Source organism: Eleginops maclovinus, chromosome 3, assembly GCF_036324505.1.
Source record: "Eleginops maclovinus isolate JMC-PN-2008 ecotype Puerto Natales chromosome 3, JC_Emac_rtc_rv5, whole genome shotgun sequence".
Lineage (NCBI taxonomy): Eukaryota > Metazoa > Chordata > Actinopteri > Perciformes > Eleginopidae > Eleginops > Eleginops maclovinus.
The window spans coordinates 7,933,304-7,954,963 of NC_086351.1; the positions used below are offsets into that span (position 1 = coordinate 7,933,304).

Sequence of the window (21,660 nt, forward strand, 5' to 3'; positions counted from 1 at the left end):
GGCGGCTAGCAACACCGTGTCAAACACTGTGACGTCAGCACTCTGCATCCATTTTGGTTTGCTCAGTGCAAAATGGACTAAAGAGGAGTCAGACTGAGGGCAACTCAAAACCTGCAGCACGGCAGGGAAAACTGTACAAACAATACAGCGTGTGAGTGTGTAACAGCACGTACACACAGCTCACATCAGTGCCCGTTTCTAAGGTTCATTAGCATGGTCGGCAGTCATCTCAAACTGTGATACTTAAATTGTTGTTAAAAAAACTGAGCTGCTGAGAACTGACAAATCACCAGTGGTGGAAGAAGTACCAATACCATGTACTGTGAAAACAGTCCACTAAAAGACAAAGTCCTGATTTCAAAAATTAATGTGTGTGTCACCTTATATCACTGCAAGCTTAGGGTTGTGCTGATTTTTAAATGCTTTATTTACTACTGTACATCCTGTTCTATAAGTTTATCATATGTTTGTAGCGTTGCTGTCCTGTGAGAACCATAGATCTATATAAAGTGAACTTTTAAGCTCACAGCTTTTCAGATTTCTGACAATTGTTGACACTTTGCAAATGATAAAAGATGGTTTTCAAATTGTGAATTCAGTTCAAGACATATGAGATTTTACTCAACACTTAATAGTTTGGATTTTTTTAATTGTTCCCAAATCACTATTTCACTTGAAGGAATGACATTTGTAATCTTAAAAAGTAACTAGAGATGTCAGAGATGTAAAAAGTAGAAAACACTGCCATTGAGATGTAGTAGAGTCGAAGTATGAAGTAACAGAAAACCGAAAGGCTAAAGCACCTCCAAAGTATCTTGAAAGAAACACATTTATTGTGAAAAAAAGAAAATGGCCCCAAGATATTCAAGTCAGGTGAACATGCTGTGTGTAATACTGAATTTAGCACTACAAACAAACAAACAATACTTCCAAAAGAAAGTGAATCCTTCCAAAACACTGGAGAAATGTAGACCAAACTGTGCAGAAACCACTTCCTCTCCACAGATGCTCTTCTCTCTCAGTGAACACTGGATGTGATGTTTTTTTTACGGTTGTTTGAATGTAATTGTTGTCACTACAAGTTTGCTCTTGCTTCTTTGTGCATCAAAGCTGTTTGTGTTTCTGCCTGAACTGAGGAGTGTTTCATCTCATCACCCCGCTCAGGTCAAACTACAGAACATCTCGTCTTTGGAATAGTGAGGTTGAGAAAAGGAGGTGCTTCATTTCACAGGTTTTATGAATTGATAATGATCCCCTAAAAGGATTATTGAGAGGACTTTGTGATTAAGTGATAATCTCAGGGGAAATAAGAGGCAATAATGTGAAACTGTATAGTACATTTTCCAACTCCCAACTGTCAAATAGAATATCAGAGAGAAATAGTAAATAGTAACATAGTAAATATAGTTGATTTGAATAGCTAACAGATCTTATTTAACTAATTATTTGGTCTTTGGATATCTTATGTACTGTATTTTTTACTTTCTCTTAATTAAAAACTAAAGATTAATATAACACAGAAACAGCATTTATAAGTCTCTAAAAAAACATTTTGGTAAGAGAAGAAAATGTATAAATGAATGGTAAATAATCAGAGGTGTACCAGTTGAACGTCATCTCTATTTGCTCAAATAGCTTATACCAGGAACCTTAGGAGATTACAGTTAAAGCCTACATAAAAGCTCCTCTCCTTTAAATGATAAGGAAGGTTCGGTACTTAATGAATCAGTGTAACAACAGGATTCACAAATATAAAATGTATTACAACACACAGGGCCAATGGATATGAATAATATGCATCTGTTAAAGAAGACACCTCCTCTCCTCTGTATAAGAGACAACTGCACTGTCAGTTGTTAATGGAGAGCTATGTGCTTGACACTAATCGCTGCTTCGACCCACCAATCTGGAGACCAACGGAAAAGCCCATCGATTTTCTCTCAGCTTCGCAGTAAATCTTTAGCAGATGGGTAACGTTTCAGCAGCAGCGTCACCAGCCAAAAACAGATCTGTCTGGAAAAACCAAGCAGCACAAATAAGCCGGCGTTTCCTTGAAGCACCGATGTTGAAGCAGCTGTGCTAATTGGTGATGCTGACAACACCCGGATGGGGTGTTTGAGGAAGATGTCCGTGCTCTGCTGCACTGTAACCTGTGGTTTTTAATGTATTGGGCTACACTGCTCCCAGCTGCGGGGAGAGGCGAGTTGTAACTTGTGACAGGGCTAATCTCTGTGGAGAAAACGGAGCGCGGCCCAATCAGCAGGGGCAGCAAGCAGAACATGAGAAAACCACACAGAGCAGCTCCCTCAGCACCTCCTGCATTCAGGTGGAGATCCTGTTACACTGTGTGAACAGCTTCAACCCTGATTTCAAATCACTCTGCTTTGTTATGCTTGGTGATGCTGAGCTAAGGGAGTTTCTCTACTACACAATCCCTCCTTTGTTTACTTCTGTAACATAGTGACATCACCTTGTAACACTTGGGTTTCTATTGGTTAGTGCGCCAACACATTGTACGTGATAGGCTTAACTATCAGTTAAGATGTGTGAAAACTATCGTATCTCCAGTGATAGACTTTGCACAAATACATACAGCCAATGTCAAATCTTTAAATAGCATATACATAAGAAAACACATTTTGAGTGAGTTGATATTTAATAAATTAGCAAAAAAGTTAAGTTGCAGAAGCACCTCTAAAAGTAGTATTTAGAGTTTAGGTTTGCCCTTTGTGGCAATCTTTACCAGTATCTGCATTAAAGAAGAGCAGACAGTTCAACTTTAATATCCCGATAATTAAATGTTACTTTTAATTCAAAAACAAAGATTCTATTTTTATAAAAAGCAACTTTTTCTGAGACATTCCTCTCTTTATCAAGAATAACATAAGATAAGTAGGAGTCTACCAACCTACCTTCCAAACCTTCCATGAACAACCGATATTGCTGTTTGTAAAGAGGCAGCTTCACTGGGATTCATTTTGTCAAAACGTACACACATATTTATATATATATAATGATTTGTACTGTTACAGAAAGAAGGTTTGGGGATCCCTTTCTACATGCATGTTCTCATTCTGCACTAAAACATGCATCTCCAAAGGATCCATCCAAGCACAACACTGCACAGGTGTAGAAGAAATATTGAGGGGTATAGTTTGCATATGCAACCAACACTGAAGAACAGCAACACAAACAAACTAAAACTGTAATCTTAAGAAGAGATCAGTGCCAATCAAAGTCAAGAACCAGACCCCAAAAAAACCCAGGTTAAACAAAACTGGCAACAGCAGTTTTAGTGAACATGCAGCCTCATACCAGCTTATTATGAGGCTGAATGTGTGTCAGGTCTGCAATCACAGACCATCATTGTACCTTTTTTTAAAGAGGGATGTCAGTATTCCTGCAGGTTTTCAACACTATGGCTGCTCCCCTCTCTGCCACCCCCCATGTGGGTTGGATGCATAAATAGCTCAGACAAGCCTGAGCTGAAATCATGGCTCCCACAGGGACAAGACATGCCAATTTGTAACCAACTCCAAACACGGAATAGACCATAAATCCATGCCATATGTCATTTTCCAACAGCTACTTCCCTTTTCTCTTTATTCATGACTCAAACAAGAGTCAAAGGGCTCTCACATCATCAACCACCCTGCCTCTTTGGGCAACGTCGTTTCAGCACCCCTCGCTAAATAAAACAACCGCAAAGCATCACCACACAGGGAAGCAGAGGGGGAAAAATAGCCTATCACTCTTCTCCATCATATTCCCCCCACTGGGTTTCTACAAGGTCATTTTGGCGCACGACGCAGGAGAGGGTACCAGCTTCACTGACCCTTTCCCTGAGCTTTCAGTGATATTACACAAATACAGTTAACAACACAGAAGCAGGAGTGCACTTATTACAATGTAAGGAAACGAGGGGTTAAGACAGAAATAAGTGTACTGGAGAGGGAAGGCGGAAGAGGCTATAGAGCTCCTGCAGGTGATGTCATATATGCTGGTCACGTGACGAGATACGACAGGGGCAGCCATTTTGGCAGTCATCGCGGCAGTAAATTGACAGGCACTGGCAGACTGTCAAGGATGGTGGATAACTGCTGTGCACCAGGTTGCACAAATAGGCGTGGGAAAAAGAAAGGTGTATCGTATTATCGCATTCCTAAAGACGCGGAGAGGAGGGAGAAGTGGATTGGAGCGATTAAAAGAGCCAGGAGCCTTCAGAAAAAGACTGAAAGATGGGACCCCCCGGCCGTTGGCTTTCGCTTATGCAGTGATCACTTCATATCAGGTGGGTGAAGGAATACAGTACAATGCTACAAAAAGTTTCTGGTCAGTTTAATTAAATTTAATTAGTTTAATTTAAGAAGTAGCACCCAGTTATTATAGCTAACGGACACTGTGATGTCCCTTTTTAACTCAACAAGTGTGGCTCTGGCGCAGCCTAGCCAGTTAGCAAGTTAGCTTGTAGCAAGCTAGTGGTAAACAAACCCGTGTTGAAATATTCCTTCTTATTTTGTAGGGAGAAAGAGTGATAATCCGTTGAGTCCGGATTTTATCCCCTCAATTTTCGATTACCTTCCATCTCCAGAGAAGAGGAGACATAAAACGAGACTGGAGGTTTTTAACAGAAGGCAGCCAGCCACTTTGGTTGAGTACGATCAAAAATACAAACTAGCAAGTTACAGATGCACTGCAGTAGCTATCCAAGCTAAAAAACATGCTAACGTGACACTTCCGTAGCTAGCCAAGCTAATAAACAAACAATGCTAACGTGACACTGCCTATCAAACTGGAATAATTTAATACTTACCCTTGCAGTGATGATGCCGAAGTTTTTGGATGTAAGACTCCACAGTTGAATGTTGTTTACGAAGCCGGACTGACACCATTTGTAAGCCTCCAAGCTTTTGTACGCTCTGAGGGAGTCTCCTGAGTACACTGATGGAAAGCTTACAAGATAGCTGTGGATGTCTGCGTAGCGCAAGTCGGGTACATCGTCTTCAGAGCAGGAGGTTATGCTCTTGAAAAGCACACCGGGTGAATTATATGGGTCGCTTATATTTAATCTCTCTAATTTTGTACTATAAAGCCGAATTTCACTTGAATTAAAATGAGAAGTATACTCGCTCGGTAAGAAAACACTGGCACCGGTGGTCATGTTGACTGCCAAAATGGTGGCTCCCAACCAAAAGTCACGTGACCGCAGGAGCTCTATAGAGTGACAAGGGCATCGGTGCCAAAACCATCCCCAATTAGACAAAACAATCTAAATCGATGACAGGAAGTTGGACACAATGTCCTGTTTAATGACATTAAAACACAATTATCCGGACCTCCTACCCTTCCCTCCTCCACACAGAGAAATCTCTGTGCTGGGATGGATGATGATCGCTGTTCACGCACAAGACCCCTCAGCAAGAAGAACCAAGGCGCATTTCACCAAAAATCCGCAATAAAAAATGTGAAATGTTGCCTGAACGCTAATTTTAAACAAAAAGCGTACATTTTCAAATCCATATTTCGACTTATTCCTTGATTCACTTCGGGTACATCTTTAGGGGTCATTCTGTCGCGCAGTTCAGGCCTTAGAACTCGTTTTTTTAGGTAAATATCGAGTTGCATCAAAAACACATGTAAATCTTCCTGCTATCTTGCACCCGGATGGACGGTCAAAAACAGCACGAAACGAGGAAATGAGGGTAATTAATGCATTAAAAGGGAAGATTGAGGTAAATTGCACATTTACGCACCATTATACCGTTTCTTACCTTGTTGGTGGGAAGGTCAGCGTTTTTTAGGGTGACCGGGATTCGCGTTTTTTCCGTGCAGGGAGTCACCCCGAGTACCTGAAGCAAAAGGGTCCTGTGATGTGCACTGACGTAGTAGCGGAGAGCTGCACCCTCCTCCCCTCCGCCCCCTTCACTTACTACACAGCATCCCTCTTGGACAGAGACACCGCCCCCTCCTCCTCCTCCAGCAGACACCACCTCTCCAAAAGAAGAGGGGGGTTTGCAGCTGGTGGATGAAACCTGAGACGATGAAGGCGATTTATTTTTCCTTCTAAATGTTTTTATTATTGGTGAGGCGAAATGTTACAAGGTCACACTTTAAAGAGTGTCCACACAACCAGGTGGGAACCGTGATCTCCACGTTCGTGATCAGTGTACCTCAGTTGGACTGTCATTGGCTCCATATGCACCAAATGGTTGGTGCAATGAACTGTGCAAGACGAGCCTCTCCCTGCACGTGCCTTGGCTCGTGCCTATAATTGGCCATGTTAGGAAGAGAATACAAATGACAAGGATGCCCCCAGTGGAAAACAACTGACATCCTTTTAATTGTCTGACTTTCTGACACTATATACTTAAACCATGAGATAGAAATGACATATGATCCTATAATACGGCAATGAAGTCTGAAAATAAACAGTAAAAAGTTCCAAAAACAATTAATATAACAAATTTCATATAACTAAAGTCCATCCTTTATCACAAAGTCTGCCAATATTCAGATTTAACCCAATTGCTTTCATTTGGTACAAAATGTTAAAATATTATTTGTTTATTCTATACAATCAGATACTTTCAATTCACCAAAAGCAACCAGACAATTGTATTTCTGGGCTCTTTTAATAAGGATTATACAAATAGATCAGTTTTCCACTATAAATTGCCACATGTCTTATATTTAGGAACTGCTTACACACATACACAACTATTTTAAAATGTATGGGATGTAAGAATCCTTATCTCATGCCTTCTAGAAAAAAAACATAAATGCTTTTCTTTTTCCTCTTAGGAAATTAACATCTCTGATTGGTCCCAAACAAAATGACCTTCTTTCATGACCACTTACGTGTTTAAAGCCTCCTGACAGTCCAGCTGTCGTTTGATTGTCTCCACATCAGATGATGCCTTTCATGTCCCTTCAGGTTTTCAGCTGCTTTTGTCTGTCTGGGCCATCTATTGATCAGCTGCTATCTGCAGGCTCCATGCAGCACCTCCATCCTCTGTCCACCTCTGTGTGACTGTGTGAGGAGAGATTAAGCAGAGTGCTGTTTAAGTGACGAAAGGACACAATATTGGTGGGGGAAGATGCATTTGCTTTACCCTATTTCAAAAGCTGCAGGGTACTCAAACTTTACTTTAGTAATTTGATAACGTTTTGCTTCTTTCCACTTTTACCTTACTGCACCTCAGAGGCATATGTTGTAGTTTTCTCTCTCCTTCATTTCCCTGACAAAATGAGTTACTTGTTGACTAGACTTACTCTCCCATGTTAATATAAATTATCAATGATGATGTTTTGTTATAGTTTAAGCTACCCAACAGTCAATAAAATAAAATGATTTAACTAAACATTTAACAGATGCGACATTATTGATGTTATATGCACCATTCTCATTCAAAATGAGTGTTTTTAGTCATTTAAGTAAAAATTTTGCCGGTATTCATGTACTTTATTATAAGGAAGGTTTTGAATGAAGTACTTTACTTGTAACATAGTAGGCCTGTTTAAAATAACTTGCAAAAGAGAAAAACTACTCCACCTCGCAGTAAAATTATATATTGTCTTCAAGATGAACTGACAATTAGATGTCTATGAGACACAGAAAGTATATTATAGAGGGTTTGCATTGGTTTTAACAAAAATACTAAAAGGTTCCAATGGTTTTGAGCACTTTGCAGTCAATCATTTTCTGCTTTGTTTCCCTTGACATTATCCTGGCAGTCATGTTGACACCCTTGTAGCTTCAGATCCAGATACAAACAACTGCTGTGATTGAATTTGACATCAAGGCAAGAGCAGAGCTTCTACCCACGCTGTTCAAAATTAAACATCAAAAACAATATCTAGCTTAGTATTTCACTACTTATTCACGTTTCCTTAACTAAGCCTGCCATTCGATGCCTGTAAAGAGTTTAGACAAAAATAATTACTTAAAAAAACGTAATATTAAGAAGTACAGATAAGTTAAACTGACAGACACATGTGTTTTTGTCAGTGAGCCGCATAATCACGTGACATTGTGCATGGTAGAAAATGGAAGATAGGCAAGGCTCTCCATCTCTTGCCCTGTAGAGGAACCTGTTGGAAATGTTTCAGAGATCAACATAGATAATCACATTTCCCCGCAGCACCGGCAGCTGCCTGGCTGAAGCCCTGACTATCCACATCATCACCTACACAAACCAAAATACACTCCCAGAAACAGTGTGTCTGCAGCTGTGTCCTCTTTACCTGCCATGACAAAAAGCAATTGGTCATGCCTGGTTGACACACAATTTAATTTCCAAACAGGATGACATTTCCTGGACACAATACGCCGGTTTGATAGCGTGCCTCTCTCAGGCCTTATCTGCTGCTGTAAATGTAATGTAATAACTCAGCAGCAAATAAACACTTTATGTAAGACTACCTAAAAGGTACATGTTCAACATCTTAATATCTCATCTTGTGTCCATAGTTAAATATTGCAGTATTAACCATGATCCAATGTGACTCATTCATCTCTATGACGCATTCAATGTCAGTCAAATATTTGCAATCCTTTGAGAGCTTACTGTAGGATACTGTGTTGATAATGAACATTATTATTATTTGTCCCCAATGGAAAAAAAGGTTTATAGACTCTCAAACTTGTAGTTTGTTGCCATCTGATGGTTACATCCTGTTGTGCTTACAATGTAAACTGTCATATTATACTATACTCAGTATTATATTACATTTATTTAAAAACTTTAAAAAATAGTTATTAAATATAGAGAAATAATCGTACTTGACTTCTTTAGTATTTGGTTTAAAACGTTTTAAATAAGTAACATTATATTTTCTAACATGCAGGTTTGAATGATATGACTGAGAGTAGCTTATAACAGAAACAAAGAGGACATGAACATATGAAATGAATATTAAATACGAAAAATAAACGTTTTTTGTATTTGTTTATATAGTATTTATTTATTAGAAGAATGGAAATAGGTTTTTGATTTTTAAATATGCTTAGGTAGAGACCTCTTTATGATACTTAATATATATATTTAACAAAATAGGGACAGGCCTATAGAATAAAATAAAACCCTCTTAAAAATAAACATTTTAACTTATATTTCTTCATTAAAATAAAAATACATAAATAATCCAAATACAGGAAAGGTGGGCAATTCTGGGGAAAATGGCGTTCACTAAAATGTTAAATTGACACACAATAATATACAAATTGAAAATGAGTGTCAACAACCTATAATCATGCAACTCACTTCTAAACATGATTAAACCCGAGGTGTTGGTGAGGTTATTTATTTGTTGTGGTTGTGGTAAACATTCACAGTACCTTGGTTTGACATTAACTCTCCTATCAGCGGATGTTTTGATGTCATTTCAGAGTGCTGCTCCATTGGTCTCTGTGATTGATGCTAATGAGGCTCTCAGCAGTGCCTCCCTGAGGTCACTGTGAGAGCTGCTGAGCAAGAGGACAGGCACAGACGCTTTGTTTACCTCCATTCAAATGCCTGCAGATGATGATGATGGCACATCCTTCTCATTCGTATATTTAAAAACATAGCGTGGGAGTGTGTCGGTACAGGATCGGTTTTTTTTCGTGGTGCTGTTCTGAATTTACGGACAACAGAGACGGGTGGTGTCGTGCTTTCTGTCTTTACTTTTCTCTTTAATTATGACGCTCGCCACAAACCAGGTCGATGATTTTTTTTCGGTTTTACCATGATAGGAGCCGGCATGGATCTGCTGTGGAGGATCTTAGCAGCTCTCAGCTTCGACTGCTTTAAAGATTCATCGTCGTCAAAGTGAGTGATCTACCTATATTTCACCGGAAATAACCTAAAAATCCTGATTCATTCTGAGAGTACAGCTGTGTGGGTCCGTGGCCACCAGTAAGGACTTCATTAGGCATCTTAACCAATCTCCTGTGGATTCATTTTACCCATACATGTGCTTGTAAGCTATATTTAAAGGTTGAAAATAATCATTTGATACTCGGGATTATAGTACTGGTGTAATCCAAGCTGCAAAGGGCAAGGCTCAATAACTGAGGGGGGATTTGATATGTGACATGATTTAATTACAAATCAGGCAGAAATATATTAAAATAAATAAGGATAAATATCGACCTTCCCTTCGCAGTTGTTATAGCAACAGGTTTTATGAGGCATTGTTTTCTGAATGCATCTGAAAATATTGTCAAATCCAGAAATATTAACATCATAGGAACCCTGAGCTCCATCTACTATCATTTGAAGAACATGGCTAATAAGGCTTCAGGCAACACAAGGTTCATTTTCCATAATTATACCCACCGCACCTTTTAATGAGCTGCAACAGACGTGTAGCAGACCGTTCCTGAGTCCAAGTCTGACACAGAACATACAGTCTCTTTGAAAAATTGGCATCCATTAATTTATACAATTACTCAATTAACTTAATGGCATTAGTCATTCAGCCACTGCCTGCCTGATGTTATGTGTATTATGTTAAAAGCCTTTCAACACCATCCCTTGTGTTTATTTATGTGTTCCTTTTATTATGAAATGTTTTTTTTAAAAGAAACACAAAGTCTCGAATTAAAGACAGATAAATGCAGGCAGAAACACCTCCACAGTTGAAATTATTGCACAATCACCCAGCTCCACCCTAACTGAGGGCAGCTCAGGTCTAGTTTTACCAGTTATTTATTCACTGGAACAAATCTGCACACAACATTGAATCTGTTTTTTGTGTGTGCACAGGTAAAGCCTGATGCCACTTTGTTCCCACGTGTCTCAAGCACAACTGCTGTCTCATGTTTCTAAGGTTTGGTTCAAGGAAGGCAGACGATTGGCTTCTAGTTTGGTCATTGATTTAATGCTATTAAGTCATTTTACCTACACAAATGTCAAACCCCCTGGTGCCAGTGTATATAATGTGAGGCTTTGCTGCTCAAACCCAGACTTAAGTTGACAGCTTCAATAGACTTGTCACTTGCTATTTTGCAGATCATAAAATGACGCAATAAGTCAAGAAAATAACGTTAAGGTTAATCAATAATGAACATATCTTTAGTTAAGCCCCAGTTTGGCTTGCTTTAGATTTCAAGCTAATCTGCCCTTTAGAATAGCATGGATACACGTTATACTGTTTCAAACTAACATTTCGAGTAACAATTGGGTTTATTTATTTTCCTTGCTGTTTTCTGAGCCAGAAATCCCCATTTCCCTAGCATTAACATACACAAAACTATCTTTATACTGAAGGCTTTGACTGAGGGTTTTGTTCATAGCCTGATTTATATTACATTGTATTTCTAAGAGCACACAGCTGTTTATGGCTGTTGACATATTTTTCAAACTCATGGAGTTACTCAAAGAGATCCAAAAGGGACATTTTGTGATGGTATTGTTTAAAATATATACCCCATTTCCCTGATATAAATAATGATATAAAACAGTGTAAAGCAGAATATACTCTCCTATGAGAAGCCGGAACCAGACAACATATGATATTTTTGCTTTAAAAACAACGGTTTCAACAGCTTATCCATTCACCAACCATTCATTTTGTCGAGTCATTGTTTCCACTCTACAATGTGTGACTCTTTTGTCCTTCTCGTCCTGACTGTCCCCCTTAGGTCTCCCACTAAGCAGGGCTCCAGTCAGGCTGGCAGTCTGGAGAGCAGCTCCCTGACCGGCTCCCTGTCTCTGGGCCCCGACGTGCCGCACTGCCAGTGCTGCATCTCCTACGAGGCCCGCCTGAAGCGCCTCTCCTGCGGACACCTCTACTGCGACCCCTGCTGCGACCAGATCGTCAACCTGGCCTTCGAAGATATCGAGGGCCTGTCCGAGTACCCCTGCCCCATGTGCAAGTCCATCCGGCAGCTGGGGGGCCCCTGCCCATCCTCCTCCGGGTACTTCTACGGGCCTGATGGCATCCTGCAGCAGGAGCAATGTACAGGGAAGGAGCATGGGAGTAGGTCGGGGTGAAGTTGAATTTCTTTAATGGGAGAGATGATTAAAACATTTGTGTTTCTTCAGCCGGTTGATTTGAAATGCGCTGCCACTGCCATGAGAGCTATGTGTTGATATGGACTGCAACTAACGGTCACTTTACTTTAGTCTCCTGTGAGTATCAGGTGTTACATGTGAGAATGCACAAAACTTACATCCATAGGTTTAAAGTGCCAAAATGCATCTAAAACATGGTTAAAACAAGCATGTCATCACAATTTTAAAAAGTCTAATAGTTTGGTTTTGTGTGAAACAACATAAGCCAGATACAAATGTTCTGTGCCTCCTTCTGTGTAAAAACCCTGGTTTTGATTTTACTGACCATAACGTTGGAAACTGGACAGACTTAACCAAACTGGGGCGACTAAACTGTGCAGTAGATATTTTGAATATTCAACGTTTTTACTTTGTACATTACCTTTGAAAGTATTGAGCATTTTGCACATGATTCTCAAACTGTTTTATTCTGACTATACATATCATGCAAGGCGGTTGAATTTTAAATTACATGTACAGTGCTATGCTACTTTTTAAGTGTTACAAATCATATGTAAATATTTATTTTGTTAAGAAAATAAAGTTTGTGAGCTGTGAATGAGAAAGGATTTGTGTGTTTTTGTAGCTCACATTGTGAACACAGTGGAGAGATCATGAACTGATAACACTTTTTATTATATCAGGATCAAAACATGCTGATACAAAAAATATGTACATCTGGCAAATTTAACTGATGTTCGTACCAAAAACATTAAATTATACAACGACACAGACCGAAAGGTGTAGAAGAAGATCAAATTATATGTTCCATGCGACAGAACCAACTTTGTTTTCTCTCCATGGAAGACGAGCGAATGCGTTGGCATCACACCTGGAAAGACCTGAAATTGTATCTGATATCAATGTGCCTTGATATTGATGTGATGAATATTTACAACAATTTAATAATTCAGAGTGCTATCAAGTGATGTACCTTTTGACATGAGAGAAGATCAGCATCAGTCATACACCTGACAACTGTCATCCTGCACAAAATAAAATGAAGGGGGAAAATAAATGCTTTTTTTCAAACACTTTCATCTGTCTGCGGGAATGACGTCAGTGCACTGGACTCCCACATCACGCAAACAAAACCCTTTTTGGATTTAAAGGCGCAGGCGATACTTCCCTCTGTGCTTTAATACAGTTAGACAAGTCCTTGACCTAAATGGTGGCTGCATACTAATACAGCTCCAGGCAGGAGAAAAAAAGATATAACATTAAAAGTAAACACAGGAAGAAATGAGCTTCCCTTGCTTTCAACACTGGTACCTTCTCAAGGTACAGAATTCAAAAGGCAGAATAATGTTCGAGTTCTTCAATTCCACCACCAAAGGATGGAGAAATTCTCACAATAATACTACATTTGGTTAAAAACCATTAAAAAAAGAAATCACACTTATTTACATGTAAGATGTCAAGGTGACAGATCATATTAAAAAATACTTGAAAATAAAGATAGAGTTTAGATAAGGTTATATAACTAAAGCCCTGAAATCATATAAGACACATCCAGGCTAACAACACTCTCACTGCACCCAAGCATGAAAGCAAGTGGAGAGATATGACAGCTGTACCAAAATAGCTCTCATGCCCTAAATTCCAAATTAAAGTCACCGGCCACAGAGCCTGCAGTTAAAAATATGACTGTTTCAAAAATCATCATTGGTCAAACAGTATTCTACTTTTCTATTTGAAGCTAAGATACAAAAACATGTCATTTTGCACATTAGCAAGACAAAATCTAATAAGGATCTAGAGAGTTTCTTGTGAGTCTTCTGGAGACTTGTAGTCTCACATCCTGTCAAAGTGCCCTTAAAATGTGTCTTATCACAACGTTATCTGTGTCCCTCTTTGGATAAGAAGTTAAAAATGGAAACTACAAGCTCTCTGTTTCTCGCAGGGTGACATGATGTCTACAAAATGTTTCATGTCCTGCTTTTCAAGACACAGCTAGATGTGCTTCTGAAGTTCTGCTGTTACACGTTGTTCAGCACCTTCAGCCCTTTTTATTTGCTTCTTCTAATATTTAATAGCTGGAATATTGAAGGTTGAGATTTTCTGTACAAGTATACAAAACAGTTGTCACATTGAATACAGTACAGACGATAAGTAGGAGATTAAAGAGATCTTGCAGTGATTATTTGTATACCTTCTGCACTGTGTTCCACCTTAATGTGTATGGTTAATTGAATATGGTTTGACAGGAAACACATATTTATATCCAGCAGGTGATCTGCTTATAGTCGGTCGTGGGGAGGGACGCTCTGTATCCCGTTGCTCTTAGGCAGCTTGGCGTTTTGGGGTGCTGGGTAATAGCGCGGATCAGGGCGGGCCTCTGCTACAGAAGAGTGCCCAAACAGGAAGGTGTGTTTGTTGCTGCCGCCATTGTCTCTCTGGCCGGGCCTGGACGGTGCAGCTGAGGCGGGCGGAGGGCCATGGGAGGTCTGGTGGTTGGTGGAGGTAGGAGGGGGCGCCGCTCTGGGGTTCGCCATGCCCTGAGGCCTCGATGCCGGGAAAAGGAAGGTGCCGTTGTTTGTGTTTTGGTTCAGGTTGGTGTCCGTGCGTCTGGGCTCTGCCATCTTGGTCGGGGGGTTAAGATCCGTTCCAGTCGACACCTGTGCCAGCTTGTCTTTGAGCTGCTGCACCTCCTGGGCCAGACGCTCCACAGGGTGGGGGTGGTTTGCTGAGATGGGGTGGGAGAACGCCTGAGGATGGAAAGCTACATGGTTAATATCTCTTAAAGGAGATGGTCACGTACTTAAGTTATTTAAGCTTCCCCATCAATGAAACAGATCACATCAAAATGCATACTTTTCCTATTGTTTGTTGTGATGTTTATCCATCTACATCATTTGGTTTGAGTTCTTTAGAAAGACAATTGTTCCTACATGAAGCTGCTCACAACAAGCTCTGTGGATTATCTTATGTAACGGGATCATGATTTCTAGAAAAAAAATCAATGCTGGTTTCACTAATGTAATTATTTTGCACAATACTTGTGCTTTCAAATTCAATTACATTTGAGGGAAGCAAGACATCTGCGCGGTCGTTTAGATTGTTGTTAAATAGCACTACACATTAGAGCAACGATATGTATTACTGTAGTAAACTGCCCCTTTAAGTCATCACTGAAGAAAATTCTACTGATGTTTGAGTAACAGTTAGCAGTAAAACAAGGCCTGGCTGTTCTAGGAAAAGTATGTAGCTTTAAAAAAACTTTAAAAAGTAAATTATATACACAATTGTGAAGATTCACGTCTTCAGCAGGAACAAATGTGCTTGTAGTTAAGAGCCATGATAGGATAGGTAGGTATAAAAAGGGAAAAACTAACTAATTAATCACAAAACATAATCTTTCTTATCCTTTAACATTTTTTGATATCGTAATGTATGAGTTTAAAAGTTAGGCCTGTTAATCTAGTCTCAATTATTGCCTTTATTGTTACAGTGTATAGTAACTGTTGATACTGCAGTAAGTGGTTTTGTTGTGCTGAAATGCATAATACATGAGAGATATTTACAGTAGCGGTGTCAAGACTTTGAAACAACTGTGAAAAAGCATCAAAACAACAACCCATCTAACAAGACTTGGATTTGTTGTTGTTACATTTCTCTCAGTACTGGAACTAAATTGTTTGTTTTAGAGCTGAGCTGTGCACAAATGCTCAGTGATGTCTGAATGAAAAGATGTATTGTGTCTGAACAGAGAAAATAAGAGAGAAGGGGGATTTTTTTTGTTTGGCCTTTGTGGGCACTTTAAATGATGTGTGAAATTGTAGGTGTAGCACTTCAATTACACAGATGAACAGATTTTACTCTTATCTCTCTGAAGGGTTAACCTGAGTTTATATTCAAGCGGTTTGATAGGCTTCCTCTGCAGCTCCCCACACACTCCTCCAACTATCCTCGAAATCACCATGGGGAAACTGATTGACGCGCTGCTGCTGCACAGAGGTCACAAAGGCTGTAGCACGTCAATGATGGGAGTTAGCTCAAACTAATTTACACCTCAAAGAGACAACGTCATGTCATGAACAAGCCGTCATAATGTGAGAGGATGCAACACAGAAGAGATGACAAATGTGAAAAATAGACAACGGACAGTTAAAGGGGTCAGTTTAGGGAATAGTTGTAACCAGTGTACAACATTACCAACAGTGGTAGTACTGCCTGTCTGATGGTTCTGTAATTTATATTTGGCTTTTAATGCATGCGGGTGATGTTAAATTAGCCTTTTACTTATCACTCACAAACTTATAAACCTTTCAGATCTATATTTTTAAACTGCTTTAAGGAAAATGGGGGGGGCTCTTTGAATTCCTTATGCTAATGGTAAGTTTTATCTAAAGAAGTATATGGAAGCTTGCTGATTCACCATCATCCATATTTCAATTTTCCTATTTTCCCCCTAAGAGACACTTCCATCGTACCTGAGCATGGAGCGCTCCCCGGAGGTAGCACTCCCTCCACAGGCCCATGCAGGGCCCCATGAGGAGGGGCAGTAAGGGCTCATAGGGGTCCACTGGTCCCTGAGGTCCGGAGGTGGAAGTGAGGCCTTGGGGAAACTCGGCCACTGCCCAGGCCTTCAGCAGCCTCTCCAGGCCGGGCACGTTCTCAGAGGACGCCGCCCTCCGGTGGCTCTTCTTGTAAACGCCTGAACTGCCGCTGCGCCAGGGAAGCAGGTTAGCAGGACATGAGAAGGTGCCCCGAGAGAGGAGGAACACCGAGCCGGGGATGGTGTCGGTCAGCTGGTAGGCAGACGAGAGAGAAGAAGATACGATCAGTAAAAACTTTAACTATCAGACCCCTGCAAAAAGAATGCATTTTTTATCTTTAATTTACAGTAAAGAGGTGATGATGTGTACTGTGAGTCTCAACCGTGTGCTTTGACTGCAACGCAATTTACTGTAGGTATTAATTCAAAAGTAAAAGCTGTAATTCATTATTTCACTGATCTAAACTCTCTGTATCCAAAGATGGGCAATCAATCCATGAAATAACATGATTAAATCAACAGTATAGGCAGCCTGGTCCAAAGGAGACCATTTTAATTGGATACATGTTTTATGCCTGACACTAGAGGGTGCAGTGGAGTATCTTCCCCAGTAGATAACTTAGATTAAAACAATTATTTTTGTGTAATAGTTTTAGTTATATTAAATGATGTAAATGTGTAAATGAGGCCTTCTTTTAATAAATGTGCTACTTTCAGTAAATGAATACAATTATTATTATCCTATTCTTAAAATGTATAAGCATCTACACACACACAAAGACAAAGTGTGATAAAATAAACACCTTAAAGTGGATACTTCTATCAACAAGTCTGAAAGAAAAGGAATACTGGAAGCAAAATAGTCCAAACTCACAAAGGACCAGTGCAGTGTCCTGTCTTCTTATTCGTCAGTGAAAATGTTTTGTTTGAAAAAATATGTTTATATAATATTGTTTTCTAGTAATATCATAGTAAAAATACTAAAAGACATTTATTCTTTGTCTAGATATAGCATTATTTTTTTCAGTCAAAAGCTGCAAAGAAGCTCAAAATGCTCTCTGGTGTGAGCCACTGTTAAACTAAAGCTCCCCCCATGGCCACTAGAGGGAGTGTTGCATCGTGAATATGTTGGCCGCCCTACCCTGTGTGTGTCTGGGTTGGTGTTGAGGTTTCCATTGAGAAGCGGTTGGAGAGGAGGGATGGGGGGCACGGGTTGGGTGAAGCGGTTTCGTCTGTGCCTGCTGTACTGCAGCGACCAGTCCCACACTGAGGGCAGAGGAGGGTCCGAGGGGTCGGAGGAAGAATCCGGATGAAGCACATCCCTCCAGCCATTCACTGGTGTGTAGGACTGCCCGGGGTTCTGGGGAGGGAAGGATAAGCTTTTCAAATGTTATATATTCTTACGCTGCACCAATTCTCACATATTCTAAATGGTACCCGATGTATTATTTGGGAATTCGTTTAAACATATCTTCCAGAAGGGTCTGCACAAATCCTATTTTGATAACTTAAAAATGATCTGTGATAAAAGATGACATCATAGAGTTACCAAAATACTAAAGCCCCTCTCAGGTGTCCATTACCTGAGAGCGTTTGCATCTCTCCCGCTGGCAGTTGGCCAGGAAGCTGGAGAAGAGTGGCAGGTGGATGCTGTCGTGCAACGCCAACAGGAAGTCACCTGTCAGCTGGAAGCGAGAGGGATACTGGGACAAGAGCTGCCAAACACAGTCCAGGAAGAGCAGGAAGACTGGAGCCTGCAGGCACAGAGGGAAGGGAAGGCGGTAAGTAGGTCAACTTTATTTGTTTATCTTTAGCGTCTCTCAAAACTACAGTAACATGGGGCTTTATAAGGGAAAATAAAATCACAATTCAACATCTGGTTGTTGTATTCGAGGGGACTTGGTTAAAACTGAACATTTTCTATTACAGTAAGTATACAAGATATCATAGTGTGACAGATATTTAGCTCGACCCCTCACCTCCTCCTTGTCGTTGTCGCGGTGATAGTTGATGCGGCTGTAGAAGCGGTGGCCGGACATCACCCACTCCTTCTGCACGAGGCTCTGGAAACCGTGCTGGGTCCGACAGTGGGGGTCACACATCACCTGCACCAGGCTGGACACAATGCAGCCCATGTCCCGGTCGTCCGCTTCTGCAACGTCAAAACAGAGGAGCACACGCTGAAAAAGGTCATAGGAATTCTTATATATTCCTATAAATATAACCAATCTGCTAAAGACGAGACTGTTGTTTGTAGTATTTGGGTAATATGACTCCATTTACCATGTAGCACTTTTTCTTTATGTCTTCGGTAAATGTCATACATCATTAGTGGGCAGTTTGTGGCTTATACAGTTAGCGGATATGAAATAACATGTTGTACACAAAGCACCATATTGCTTTTATATTATTCTGAATGTGTTTTTCTTTTAAATTCAGTGAAAATAAATGTAAAAAAGGACTGTTTTCAAAGTACTATACATCAATTACATAAACCTATTTAAATGTCCATACTTTATTTAAGTTAAACAATAAAAAAGGATAAAAAAACCCACAAAATTATTTTCCATTATCCTTTGTTCCCCCCTTTCTAAACCAATTACCTCTATTCACTCTGTCCCACACCCCTTAAAGTACAGTTTACATACTTAGTAATAGATATTCCTAATGTGTTTTCTGTGTGACATGTAAAAGAACATTTTGAAATTTGTCGCATTAATGAATTCTTAATTCTTTTAATGATCATGTTCGCATTTAGAGAGATTGTAGTAAACCTCCTCTATCCACTGTCATCACTATAATGGTTTAGTATAGACAAAGAAAATATTGATTGGACAGCTTGCAAATAAATGATGATGAACACTAAGAGAAAAGACCCAGAGCTGGACACAATAGAAGAGGAAGAGGCCTTCTGAGAGACGAAGTTTGCTAGCGCAGTGAGTCATTACTGCAGTGGGATATTTACGGCTGCTCCTGCTGCAACGAGGAAGACTTAAGAGCACGACTGATATATGAACCTCTCGGCTGCAGAGGAGTCGTAAACGCCTGATGTTAAGTCACTTACAGCTGCAGAGTTTCAGAGAGAAGTCAAACACCAGCAGCAAGTTGTAAACATCCCCAGCTGAAAATGGCCATTGTTTGCGTAAGAAGTGTTGGGTGTGTCTCTCTTGCTGTTTACGAATAAACCACAGGCATCCAGATTGGAAAACAACAACAGCCTCATGTCTGTTCAATCAGTCATAACATGGACTCTAGGGAGAACTGCAAAATGTTGGTATTCTTGGTAGTCTAAGTAGTGACAGGACAACAATAACACATTTAATCTGGAGGTTATAACTAGAGGAAGTAAAAGCCTTGTGGAGAGAAGCCCCAGCCAGACACACTGAGGTCCCTCTCATGGCACACTTGTGTTAGCCGTACCTGTCCAGTAGCTTTCCCTGTCACCTGATCCATCTCACTTCCAGCTGGTGATCAGTTGACACCTCTACTTCACAACAAACAACAGTCAGCATTTTCCTTGTGTAAACACACAGTCACATTGAGGTGACCCTGTTGTTCTAAGACGTAAACTCCAACACTGCAACACCAGAAAAAAGAGGGAAATCAAACCCCTTTCCCAAAGTTTGGTGCCAGAACCAGCGCTATGTGAGCAGATGAGCCAAGCTATACATACGTACAGGAGGGTGGCAGCACAGAAGCTATGTCTCCTTCCCCACCAGAGAAATTATCTAACATGAGCCAGTGTTTGTAGCCAGGGGGCAGTTTATCAAATCCCCTACCTTCTCCTAAAGCTTGAATAGCAAGGCCGGACCACTACACCTAGTTATGTGGGCGATTAGTTCACAAACACCTGCTGTGATACTTATAATTAAAACTGATATTACTTCTTAAAATTAGGGCCAGGGAGCAACCCAAACCATCAAACCAAGCACCCACACCATTTACTGTAATACAACTCTGCCGGACAGACAGTCTTACAAATAAAAATAATTTGTATGAAACCCTTAGACCGATGCTATGGTAGGGCGAAAATGTGTAGTACATATGGAAGTGAGGAATAACTTGCATCATTTCTATTTCCTTTGTGTTAAAAGTTGACAAATTGGACCAATAGTCTCGAGATAAACCTGCCTGTCGTTACCATGTCTCTAAAAGCCTGTTGTTGTACGGAGGCCTATTGAGAGTGTGCATGCAGGCTCAGTGGAGTGTGCTTGTCGTCAGTATATAGCTTCTTCAGGGTAAGCCCTAATGTGGGATTAATGAGAGCGAGTGAATAATGAATGGATTGAATAATATGAGACGTGGTCTGAGTCACGTCACTCACCTTGCAGTGCCACAGTCAGGTGACCGCCGCGAAGCAGGCAGGCTACCTCTGAGGCTTTCCTCAGACAGGATCTGGAGACAGACAGGCAGGTGGATAATATCAAATCCCCTTTATCCCCTTTCAGTTACTAACACAGTAAACACGTCGCAAATATAGTTATAGTTATACAAATACATAAATGTTCCTATTGAGTAAAAAATATTTATATAGGAGGCACTTCTTGGGGGTTTCCTCATCTAGGATAATGCATTTAAAACATATATCAGTGATCATAAAGTTAATATTTTGGATGTTATCTCTTAGTGGAAGGATTTTGAAGACTGGAAATGTTAACAATCTAAAAGCACATGTTTGACTATGGGTAGAAAGAACCTGATCAGGCCAGGCGAGCCAATCAGAAGGGTTACCTGGTGTAGTCGAGCCAGTGGGTGCTTTCCAGGGTAGATAACCATTTGTCATCAGGCACAGACACAGATGTGGAGATATCTAGAAGCCAAAACAAGAAAAGATATAAAGATACAAATTATAAATTAATATAATTTATGTTTCTTTAAAATCTTTTTAAGAAATTGTAACAAAAACTCAGTCTAGTTGTTACTGATGGAGAAGTATTTGTTGAGGCTTTAACTTTAATATTGGTGTGAATTTTCTTTTCTAATAAATCATCCACATCTTGAATGGGACCCCACATGTAAAATCCACACAATGTCAAATTAGCTTTTCAAACAATCCTTTAAGTGCATTTCCTTTTCTTGCTGTTGAGTCCACTGCCAGTAAACGGACCAAATACATTGGATGTT

At 40.1% G+C, this 21,660-nt stretch overlaps 2 protein-coding genes and 1 long non-coding RNA gene across 3 annotated transcripts in view; 1 reads left to right on the top strand and 2 right to left on the bottom strand.

Moving 5' to 3' along the window:
• The window catches only part of sv2a (synaptic vesicle glycoprotein 2A), a 46,365-nt gene extending 40,448 nt beyond the window's left edge, over window positions 1-5,917 (bottom strand). Inside the window, exon 1 of the mRNA XM_063880192.1 lies at window positions 5,772-5,917. The gene's annotated coding sequence lies outside the window, so the exon portion shown is untranslated. The remainder of the gene's footprint in view (window positions 1-5,771) is intronic.
• A 6,738-nt stretch (window positions 5,918-12,655) lies between these two features.
• mtmr11 (myotubularin related protein 11) overlaps window positions 12,656-21,660 on the bottom strand; it is a 31,283-nt gene continuing 22,278 nt past the window's right edge. Inside the window, exons 11-17 of the mRNA XM_063879795.1 lie at window positions 21,268-21,346; window positions 20,861-20,931; window positions 18,516-18,688; window positions 18,120-18,290; window positions 17,678-17,896; window positions 16,472-16,789; window positions 12,656-14,746 (exon numbers count right to left, since the gene is read on the bottom strand). Coding sequence (XP_063735865.1) covers window positions 14,279-14,746; window positions 16,472-16,789; window positions 17,678-17,896; window positions 18,120-18,290; window positions 18,516-18,688; window positions 20,861-20,931; window positions 21,268-21,346 — 1,499 coding nt within the window. The 3' untranslated portion in view covers window positions 12,656-14,278. The remainder of the gene's footprint in view (window positions 14,747-16,471; window positions 16,790-17,677; window positions 17,897-18,119; window positions 18,291-18,515; window positions 18,689-20,860; window positions 20,932-21,267; window positions 21,347-21,660) is intronic.
• On the top strand, window positions 17,710-18,975 carry LOC134862095 (uncharacterized). The gene is made up of 3 exons (XR_010165465.1): window positions 17,710-17,874; window positions 18,109-18,317; window positions 18,544-18,975. It is a non-coding gene; the product is annotated as an uncharacterized LOC134862095 (long non-coding RNA).